Source organism: Acanthisitta chloris, unplaced genomic scaffold (genome assembly GCF_000695815.1).
Source record: "Acanthisitta chloris isolate BGI_N310 unplaced genomic scaffold, ASM69581v1 scaffold1562, whole genome shotgun sequence".
NCBI classification, from domain to species: domain Eukaryota; kingdom Metazoa; phylum Chordata; class Aves; order Passeriformes; family Acanthisittidae; genus Acanthisitta; species Acanthisitta chloris.
Genome location: NW_008661987.1, coordinates 209232 through 220951, shown reverse-complemented (window position 1 = coordinate 220951; position 11720 = coordinate 209232). Strand labels below are relative to the sequence as shown.

At 38.1% G+C, this 11720-nt stretch overlaps 1 protein-coding gene across 1 annotated transcript in view; it reads left to right on the top strand.

Annotated features, from left to right (window-relative positions):
- Positions 1-625: 625 nt before the first annotated feature.
- The window catches only part of LOC103798160 (dynein heavy chain 5, axonemal-like), a gene marked incomplete at its 5' end in the record, with an annotated part of 107827 nt that continues 96732 nt past the window's right edge, over positions 626-11720 (top strand). Inside the window, 8 exon segments of the mRNA XM_009070408.1 lie at positions 626-760; positions 3090-3174; positions 4921-5084; positions 6423-6644; positions 7191-7328; positions 7932-8108; positions 8918-9031; positions 11505-11612. Coding sequence (XP_009068656.1) covers positions 626-760; positions 3090-3174; positions 4921-5084; positions 6423-6644; positions 7191-7328; positions 7932-8108; positions 8918-9031; positions 11505-11612 — 1143 coding nt within the window.

Genomic DNA, 11720 nt, shown 5'->3' with positions numbered 1-11720 from the left:
AATGTAATGAGGTGTGTTACGTATGGGAATTCAATTTAATTAGACGAGCAGGCATACTGCTTGAAGAATGGTATAATAGCTATAGTTAAGCACATTTGTAAACACTTGTGTACCTTGAGGCATGTGGTTTGTTTTATTTCTCATTATATTAAAGAGATAATGTATAAAACCCTAGCTTCCTCCAGCAGCATCTGTCTTTATTAGAGAATGCTTACAATGTCTTCCATGAGTAACAAAGATCGGTCAGAATCCTGTCTTGAATTGATGGTCGTACGTGACTAGACTGCAAAGCTGAGAATAAGGACTTAGGGTGTACTTGCAGAATAATGGAGCTGTACATATAAAATATATTTTTTTCTACAGAGCCTTTCAACAAGTTAGTCTTTTGTACAACATTATGATAGAAATGTTGTGCTAAATCTGAAAACAGAACGCCAGAAACAAACTGTAAATCATAACAGGAGCCGCTTCTAAATTTTTCATTTGTGTGCCATAAAAATATAAATCACATGTATGGAAGAATCTAATAGACTTTCCTTTGTAAAATAAATTTTAAAGCTTTATATATTTTTGTCTTCAAAATATATTGTGAATTATTCATTGTCCACTTTATATTTTATAACAGCAAAAGCTCAAGGAAGAGAGGGAGGCTAAACGTGCTCGGATGGATGGCAGGCATGATTACTTACTGGATATCATTGCCTCTTGTGTGAATCTGGACAAAACAGAAGTAGAAGATGCTATTCTTGATGGTAACCAGGTAATCTGAAAGTGAAGCTCATAGGGTGCTTTGGAACTGACGTTACTGTTAAATTCTTGGTGAGGTAGTTGTCAGACTTCCTGTCTGAGAATACTCGAGTCTTCTCATTGAAAAATAGTTTTTCAGCATTTTATAATTAAGTTGAACAAAAGCATTCTTACTTTGAGGACCTATTGTAACACTATTGAATTTTAAATTTATTAGAATTTCTGCTCTCCAATGGTTATAGATAATATGGTAAAACCAGTGACCGTATTTCATAGTGGAACCACTGTCAAGTCTCTCAGTCCATGAATATACAGCACATATAGATTCAAGAGTTTTGTCCACAGCAGGTTGTATGTTGTTGTTTCCATAAGGCTCCCATCAGCATTTGTGCGACTACATTGTGAACTAAAATAGATAGAAACTACTTGATAAAATAGAATGGCTCATGTTTTCTGACTGACTACATGAGGGCTAGTGGAGGGGGTAAACAGTCATAAATGTGTATATTGAGGAAACAGTGCATCAAAGTTGATGGTCTTACATGCAATGGAGATACATTTCGTGGTTTGAAGAGATGTAACTTTTTCTTTTAAACCTAGGTAACAATTAGATCTTGTTTTACTTCCTGACACTAAAGTAAACATGGTTGTGTTTTGTTTGTTTGAGTTTTTTGTCTTCTCTTTTCATCTGCACATCTTCAGAATGCATACTCCCAGTGCTAATATTGTCAAGAAACTGAAGAAAGTCCAGTGAAGACTACCGGGACAGAGAGGGACATAGGGCATGTGAAGTATGAGATAAGGGAGAAAAGATTGAGTGGCACTCAAATAGTAGCCTGCAGTTGCTTGAAGAGCATTTACAAAGATGACAGTGCTAAACTGTTCTCAGGGATTGCAGATGATAATGACAAAGCCACACCTTGCAAAATGGCTGCTAAGAGTCCCTTCTTCACCAGGAGGGTAATGCAGTATGGGAATAGGTTACTTCAAGTCAGTCATGGAATTTCTGTGCTTGAGGTTTTTGAGACTCAGCCTAGACAAAGCTAGGAGGCTGACCTTGAGGTCTCCCCAGAGGTCCCTTCCAACATTTCTGTGACTCCATGTGATATAAGCAAAAGAGCTGTACAAAACACTGTCATAAAAGTTAAAAAGCAGAATTTGTTTCAGCCTTTGTGCATTCTATTTCTAAATGGGTTTCCTGGCAAACTATCTTGCCTGAGAATAGCTGTCAGATGAAGAAAATATTGGCAGCTGCTATACTTGGAAAGCAAAAAGTGTAATAGTTGTTTTGACCTCATCTTGGAGGGCTCAGCCAAGATTTTCTGAAATAGCAGTTTATGTGATCTTGGTGTAACTGAGGCTTGTTATTAATGGAAGAGGGATAATTGCAGCTTTTTTTCCTGCTGCTGGTGATCTTTTAGCCTTTTTCCTGCACTAGGAAGCAAAAATGGTACCAGCAAATGTTTCTGAAGATTAAGTTCTAGAAGCCTTTTCTGCTGAAGACAGCTATGTAGTTAGGGACTACATGAAACAGTGACTTGTAGATCTAGAAAAATAATGGATTAGGCCAGACTTTTAAGTCCTGAGACATGGATCAGTGTATTAGCAGAGAGCAATTAAGTTTCTTCCTCAGCCTGCATGACCTATACACGAGATTTGTGGACTGCACTACCAATACATGCTTCAGTGCTTGTTGGCAGCCTTGAATTGATGGAGAACTGTGAAATTGTCCTGATGCTTGAAATATAAATAAAGGCTTTCCCTGTTGCTATGGTATGAATCACAGAATTATTAAGGTTGGAAAAGACCTCCAAGGTCATTGAGTTCAACCTTTGACTGAATACCACCTTGTCAAACCGCAGCACTCTATGCCACATCCAGTTGTTATGGAATATTTCATCCAGCTGTTATGGAATAGTTGCAGCTGTGTGTTTTCTGCTTTCATTTAGTTAGCTGAGCTGCAGGAAGAACAACATAAGTGAGGGACTTGAGTGAGGTGCTGCTGCATTTCAGTAAATGAAGAAATGTCCTGGGCCCTCAGTTTGAGATAATATGCAGCATGTACAGTTAAGTGGTTTCAGTACACTGAAACATGGTCCGACTATGTTCACTTGTGTTCAGCATGAAAATATTGAAATGATTCAGTTAAGTAGGTATGTGTTGCTAAAGTACAAGGCAACTTGATTATTTTTTGAGGAGCAGCAACAGCGCCTTGTATAACTTTATTATTGAATAATGATAAAGTGATGAGTATTTGTCAGACCTTTGTTAAAAATCTGAGCAAGTTAAACTTGTCCTAATAGGAATGCTATGTATTATGATCTCAACATGATTTCAAACAGATAGACCGCATTGACAAATTCCTGGCCCCTGGAGGTCTGTGTCATCTGATGTTCTACTATCAAGATGTGGAGGTGACTGACACAGGTAAAGCAACTTAGGTTCTCCTTCAGCATGTTGCAGTTGTGCTCAGCAAATGTGCAAGGAAACAGCAAATAGTAAAGTTCATAAAAACTGAGGCTTAAAGCAAGTCAAGTCTGGTCAAACTTGGACATCAATCCTTGCTCATGAAATGAGGATTGATGAAATTGCTGAAGCTTATTAATGCACTTCTGCATATTGCTAGTATGAAGCAGCAATGTACTTGCTTGTGAGCTCAACTGCTGTTGCCTAGCGTGCTGGGAAATGGTTTTTGATAGTTAAAAGATGACTTTCACACAAGGTAATCAGTGACAGCTCCTCTGTCCCCTTCTCTCTGATCACACCACCAATCTGCCCTAGAAGCCATCAACATTTGTTGGCACAGGACCATCAATCCAGGTGGTTCTGTTACATGACAGTGCCCCCATGAGTCTGTCAATAGGGGTAGAAAGCTGTTATCCCAGAAGTCCCTTCTGTGCATATTCCTTTCCCCAGTACCTCCATGTTACCACATTTCTGGGGAAAGCCTCCTTCTCACTTACTCTAAAGGCAGCTTAGGACCCCTGTGGCATGGACATCTTCCCTTTGTCCATGGCTTCTGTCCCAGACCCTCCAGTGCTGCTGTTGGGACTAGCCAGGTGCTTTGTGACCTCTGAGAATCTGTGACTGATTGGCAGGAGATCATTCCACTGGTTTACCCCGGATGTACATCTATACATACCTGTATAAATGTGTTTATACATATGTGAACATACCTAGATGAGTGTACAAATACATATTTATACTTCATGTATTTTCAGTATATATGTATGTATATACCTAAAAGGTCTGAAAAGACTGTTTAATATGATATAAGCAACTTTAATAAACTAAATTTAAATGCACATAGAAATAAAATGAAAATGCAAACCCAGTCACTCATTTAGAAATCTGATGAGCAAGTTTTAACATGCCTGAGTTTAAGTAGTGTTGGAAAGATTGTGAGTCAAGGGTCAAAACCTGGGAATCTAATGAGTCCCCCTCACCCACCTCCTAACTAATCAGATGACCCTACAGTATGATTGTGGTAGCCTTTGGGATGTTATGCTACTTCTTGGTGACTCTTTACAAGTGTTGCCAAGAGCCTAAAGATGTGAGCAGCATATTTTTGTTGGGGGAAGAAAAAAGGATAAGGAAGTCCCTTGTAGCTCCCTTATTGTTTTGGGGTTTTTTTGTTTTTTTTTTGTTTTCCCCATTTTGGGTTTTTTTTGTTTTTTTTGTTTTCCCCCCAGAGAATCTTCTGTGGCCTCTCTCTCCTTGTTTCCAGAAGCAGTCTGTTTATTTTTTGTAATGTTAGTCTTAAGTCTATGTGTTTTTAAGGGAGGACTGTTGATAATAACTCCTCTAAGATAGACTACATTACTACATTTCCTGACCTTTCTTTGAATTTTCTTTTTTAAGCCATAGAACATTACCTGCAACTGCATGATAGAGCCATGTAAGACCTTGAGCTCAAACCTTTCCTTAGAAGGAATAGAAAACAAGTAAATGAATAGAAATGAAAGACTTTTGATGTGAAAATGGCAAAGCTAGATGAAATACTATGTGGTGAAGACTGAATGCTGCGTGCTGTCTGTGGATAGTTCCAGGAGGTGCCTCCATGAGACTGGGACTCAGATATGCACAAATAATGACTGAACTGTTTGTGTCAAAAACTTTTTTGTGAATAAGTTATCGGTGTGTCTTAAGTGTTTCTTTTGTTTGAATCTATAGAGCACTTTGGCCTTCCAGGAACAGGAATGGCCTCTCATCTGACAAAGAAGAAGAAACTTAAAGTATTTGTAACAGAGGGAAAAGAAGTGGCTTTAACTGGTGTATGCATTTGCTTCATTAGATCCAGTCTTTCAAAACCCATCACAACTGAGAATATCTACGAGGTAAGAGTCAGTGACTGCTGATGTCTGTTGTTTAAAATTCATTTTCACCTTGGAGTATTTGCTCTCGCTGCATAATTTGAGAGCCATTGATACGGAGGAATGAGCAAAAAAGGGACACAGCTGGACTAAATGAAACATGACAAAAATGGAGGGAGATGGAAAACCTGACATTATCTAGTGGCGGCAACTAGAAGTATATAATTGCTATGAATAAATGATGCTAAGGAAGAAAATTTTAGACATTCCAGAGTGACAGAGTAATTAGTGATTACCTAAATAATAAGCTGTTATATTTCAATAAGTTCTAACAAATCCATTAGAAAACTAAATAAAAATTATTTTGCTTCTGAGAGTGTATATGGAAATAATATATAAACAAGTTTATCTACTGAAAGACTTCTTAAATCTATGACAGTCTGAGGTGAACCAAGCTGGATCAAGTGCTCCAGTAGTGAGGAGCACAGAGTAAAATGTAGGGAATCCTACAGTTGTAGGCAAGCTAATAGGAGTGCTAAAATAAGAATGATGTACTAAATGAGAATTTAGCATTGTGAAAACTTTCTGTACAATTCAAAATGGAAACTTTCAAGTACAACTCCTAAGCCAGCAAGTTTTAACTCCCCCCATATCTTCTAGTTTTAAAGTTTTAAAACTGTATTTTGCCAAGATAGGCAAGAAATAGAACAGCCGAAGAGTGGGTGAGCTTTCATCACCAGGTTAATATCTGACTTCTACACCTACATGCTTTGAAGTTTTATGCTTAACCACCTAATTTCTTTTTTATTATTTTGAAAGATATAGCTTAGATTTTACTTAGGCATATACTATTTAACATTTGAAGATTTGTGTGCTTGCAATCTGGTAATTGCTACTGAAAGATGTGCAAAGCAGGCAGCTTCATATCTAATGATATAGCTCTTGCTGATAGTAGATAATACCATAAAAATAGGAAAGACAAGTTGAAAAGTGGTATTATATGTCTGAAGACACATATAATGTGTGACACTTAAATACAAGTTGTTTGGTGTTAAAATACACTGCAGGAAAAAATGTTTGAGTACCTTTCAATGAAGCAAAGTGTGGCTTTTTAAATAGAGGCCTCTTATATTCTCATTATATTTTGGAAGTGTTTTGAAATCGTCATTTCCTCAGCTTTGTAGGATAAACTGTGACCCTGTGCTAATCTTGCAGCCCCAGTTAGCAACAATTGTGCTGTTATTACTTGAAGAACACTTGTACACACTGGTAATTTTTGAGATGGTCAAGACCTGGAATAAATATAATGATGGCAAAAATTCGGTTTTTTTAATTTTAACTTATATTGTGTTTCTTTTACAGGAAGTAGATTTTAATATGCTGAATGTAGGTCAAGATGGCTTATTAAAAAGTGTTGAGCAGTTGATGTCAGAAATCCTCATTCCATCCTTACAGACTAAGGACTCTGGCTGGGTTGAACTTGGTGCACTTCAACAAGCTTCCAATATTAAGCAGGACTTACTTCATGCCCTTGAAGCATTTGTTAGTGTGCTGTCAGGCACTCAGCAAAGTCTGATGGAGAAGGTAGTATGTTCATGTGGTAAATAGAAATTGAGCTAGCTGTAGATAATCTCCAGCTCTGGAGCTTTTGAATTAACTGCTGTTGTGGATTACTCATAAAAATTGCTTTTGTTAAACTGGAGAAAAATACAATACTTCTGTTTCTTGCCATCAGTAACTTATTATACTTTGATCTGTGGCTTTAACAATGCTGCAGGTGTTTCTGTTCTTGTTTGTTCTGGGGCCAGTTCTTTAGAACTATTAACTTCCTGACTCTCCAGTGGCTGTAGTCACTCTTAAACAGAGAATGATTAATGTATGACAAACTGTTGCTTTATCTGTTAATTTCTACTCAGCTTTTGTGAAGGGAAGAGCATGAGAGCACAACTGCCAGGTGGGTGAATTCTCCAGATTCTGGAGTCCAGTTCTTGCTCAAACCCATTTAATTTAGACTGAGCTGGAAATAGGAAGTGAGATACTCCAAGAAGGACAAGAAATTACTTTTTAAAGTTCCTGTATTATCTGTCCTGAACATGTTGGCATTTCAGAGTTTTTTAACTTGTGTTTTAGGTCAGTCTGAAGAAATGTGAAACATATGACCTGAAAACTCTAAGAGGACCTTCAGATTACCTGATGGTTGCTAATAGAATAGATGTTCTTGAAAAAATAGAAGTCTGCATGAAAGAATGGACCAAACAAATTGAACAGGTAATACACTGGACAAATGCGAAATATGACAACATCTGCATATTGGCAGATGAGTTTAGTCCTGTTGGTGTGATAGCTACCTTTCTATAAATTTAGATGTGATCAATCTCTTTATTTTAAATTACTGTTGGTACATTTTGTGTGCTTTTATTTCTCAATGAGAATATTATTGAGAACTTTTTCTATCTGCTAGTAAATGAGCATATATGTCTTCAGAAGCTTAGATCCCTGTCTGATAATCACTGGTTGTTAAAGTAGAAAACATTGGTTCCCTGTGGATGTAATGAAAGCAAAAGTAACACAATGATTGAGTGAACACTATTCTCAGTGGTCACAATTGTACTTTGAAACATGCTCTGCAGGTTATTTGCAGAAAATGTAATTGTCTTTAACAGTGCTCTTGGAACAGAAGGAACGGTAACTCTTCTTTAACTTGGAAATAAAAGGGCCAAGCAAAATTAAGTCTCTTATGTGAGGTGGTGACTAAGCTGGGTAATTCATCAGTGGAGGTTAATTCCAGGAGTTAAATACAGAATTAATCCATGCTATCCATGCTGATAAGAAATATTAGCATCAGTCACTAATATTACTGTATGATAAAAGGTTCTTGCAGAAAATGACCAGTTGAGAAAGGAAGCTGATGACCTTGGACCACGAGTAGAACTTGATTATTGGAAAAAGAAATTGTCAAAGTTCAACTACCTTATGGAGCAGCTGAAGCACCCTGATGTGAAAGCAGTGCTTGGAGTACTCACTGCTGCTAAATCCAAACTGCTGAAGGTTTCTATTTTAAAATATGACAGATGTAAAGCCTAGAAATGCTCTATACCCTTGTTCATCTTGGTGATGTATGTAACAATGCTGGTGGGGAAAACATTGAAGTATCTTTGAATTTTGTTTTCTTTGTCATTTCTTTTTCCTCAGCTTGGGTAGATAAAGTTCAAATCTAGTTGAATTTATTGGAGAAGTCTGAGAATCCCCTTTGTCTAAAGGCTGATAATGTACTACATCCACATGGTTCAACAGAAATTAATACTCTAAAATATTTGAAAAGTTGACTATTGAATTGTAAAATTGAATTAATGAACTAGGTATTTGATAAAAATAAAACTACCCCTTTTCCCCCACATTTTTTAAACCTCTTCCTCATGCTGTTACTGTGTCTGTCAAAACTGCTTGTGGGCTCATAACGTCTGACATTTGACATAACAAAGACCCATCACAAACAGAAAAATATGTAAATAAAACAAAAAATCTTGGCTCATCAAAATGAGACACATGAAACAAATGCATAGTTATATATTTATCAGTTCATCAAGCAAAAATAGTTAATAGATAATGTCTGTATATTTTACATCAACTTGACTGGACACTGCTACTGACATAACTTGTTAAGCCTAGTGATCTAAACTAACTGTATATTCAGAGTCATGTCACTGAAGTAAAATAAGGACTTGTTCCTCATCTTGGGTGAACAAGCGTACCTTTGCTTTCAAATGTGTTTAAAAGCTAATGACATAAGAGATTGATCTCAAAATATTTTTTGCTGAAATGTATGGTTTTTATGTTTTTCAACTTTTTCTTCTCAGAAGTGGCGAGCATTGGATATTCGCATCACAGACGCAGCAAATGAAGCTAAAGATAACGTAAAGTACCTGTATTCTCTGGAAAAATATTATGACCCATTATACAACAGTGACCCTGTAAGCAGAACTTTTGCATTCTTTACATAAATGTCTTGAGACAATCAACATGAATGTATTCTGTAGGATCAATGTGGAAATGACACAGACAAAATCTTACGTATGCATTTCCAGTTTGAGAATTTGTGTAGTTATGGTCAAATTGGCCTAATGGGAATTTATGGCTACAAAATAAAGTACCTGTTGTTTTTATACCATAGTATCTGTAAAGCTTTTGATCTGATGCTGAAACTGGATTCTGTGCTATGGGAGGAGTTGAAATATCCTGAAATTGAAAAAAAAAAAGGCAAGCAAAAATGAATATAAACCTAGCACTATGCTAAAGGCATAGTTTAGTATTTTGTCTTTGTGTTACTGACCAGACCATGCTTAGACTAACATTTATAGGGCAATTTTCAGCTTCTTGGGTTAGAAAAGGATAAATATGATTATGTAAATATTAAGGGGTAAATATAAATCACCTTCTCATACCATAGTATGAGAATGAATAGGATAACAAGCAAGCATAACAAGTGGTAAACAAAACCAGCCACCCTAAACTAAGGGCTAGGAGGAAGGAATCTCAGCATCCCATTTTCTGCTACAGTAGGTGGCAAATGGTTGCTTTTATTAACACTGGTTTTGCAACTGACTGTGTGTCTTGCTAGTCAAAACTTTGAGCTGTCCTGGCTTCCTCTCTCTCTCTCTCTCCCCCCATACTTTTCTGAAAACTAAATTGCTTCCAAACAGTGCTCTGGGCAACAATGTTTGTTTCTATTTACTGGATTATATTAGAACAGTGTGTTCTTTCAGTGTTTCCCAATCTGCTACTTGAGTTTCTCTATTGAAAGGTTAGTATAATACCCATACAAAACAGAGTAAAAGTGAATACACTTGCTACTGGCACTGTTCAGGGGCTGGTGAGCTAGTCTGCTTTGTGCTTCCAATGTAGGTTTTTGCCAAAGAGGAAGTGGTGTCCACTTTGGAGGTGTTGGCTTGGAGATGGTGTAGCACTTGGGGTGAAAGCCATGAAGGCATGGAGTGTGAACCTTTTCTCATACTGATATTTACCTGTAAAAGTTTGAGGATCAGTTTGCCAATTAACTGTCATTGCTTTGGAAATTCAGATGTGAGAAAGAGCTGTCTGTAAAATCTTTGTCTGACCCATTCTTTGGCTGAAGACGAGACTGCTAGGCTTTTTGAAATGATACTTTGCATCAAAGTAGTAAAGGGCATTTCTCTTTCACAAGACTTACTAAAAACCATAAAGGGTATGGAGAATTAAAATGAGTGTGGTGAGTTAACCTTGGTTATGCATCAAGTGCTCTCTCAATCGCCCTCCTCAACAGGATGGGATGAGAACATAGTATGAAAAAGCTTATGGATTTTTCAAATGGGGACATCACTTACCTGTTATAATCATGGGCAAAACAGACTCAACGTGGGGAAAAGTGGCTTTATTGACAGTGAAAATACATTTTGGTAGTGAGAAACAAAGTCAGAAATTAAAACCACATCTCTGCACTACTCTCTTTCCCAGGCTCACCTTCCCCCCCTCACTTCTGTTTAATTTCTTCTCCCTCCAAGTGGCACAGGGAGAAGGAAGGCTGTGGTCAGCCAATAACAGCTTCTCTCTGCTGCCCATATTCCTCTAAAACTCTTCCTTGCTATGATGTGGGTCCTCCCATGCAGCAGGGGAACACCTGCCCTACTGATGTCTCTGCCGGGACCATCTCTGCTGGGGGTACAGAGTCCCTACTCCCGCTCTCCCCTCGGGGCTCTCAGGCTGTTTCTGGCATGGTTCCCCTCACTCAGCCCTGGCTGAAGGACATCGTTTACCCTCCCTTGCCCAGACTTTCCCCGGGGCTCTTGCCTGTGCATCCGTGGCTGAGGGGCTCAGCCATGCCCCGTGATTGGGCCGCTGGACCCGACTGTGTCTGCCTCCATACAGGGGCCACTCCAGCACCAGGGCTCCTACATGTGCAGGTATGGGCTATTAGATCACCTCCTCCCAGGCACCTCACCTGTTGTATATAGAATCACAGAATCTAATTTTTGTATTATCTCAGGGCCAGTGCTTTCAGAAAGTTGTTCTTCATAGTTCATTTATTCAACTAAGCACCATGAGGATCAGTGCAATTTCTGGGCTCTCTTTATATGCAAGCTTACATCAGGTTTAGTGACTGAGCATACAAACATACTTTTTGTGGATAAAAATGGTTCTTTTGAAGAGGCCATTATGTCTATCAAATTTCATTTGCTGATCAGTATTCTTCCAGCCAAGACTCTAGTGAAAATTTTTCCCCAAAATTAAGTTGTAGAGCTTGGGTTGTGAAGTAGGACAGGCAGTTCTGCAGGAGAGGCCCAGGGAGACAGAGGCAGAACTATTATGAACACTGTGTTTGTAATGCTCCTGCATTCACTAATTAGGTGTTGAGCTAATGTGTGGTATCAGAGGTACTGAGCAGAGTTCAGATTGTGTGCTTCTTTCCAGGTGTCCATGGTGGATGCTATTCCAGGACTCATAAATGCAATTAAAATGATTCAGAGCATCTCTCAGTATTACAACACATCTGAAAAGATCTCCTCGCTGTTTGTGAAGGTTGGTGCTCAGCATGAAAGGAAATCTTCACAGATTTTTTTCTGTGTTGTTGTTGGAGTGAGAGAGAAAATGCAAATAGACCAAGCAATCGAAGAGGCAGCATTTTGG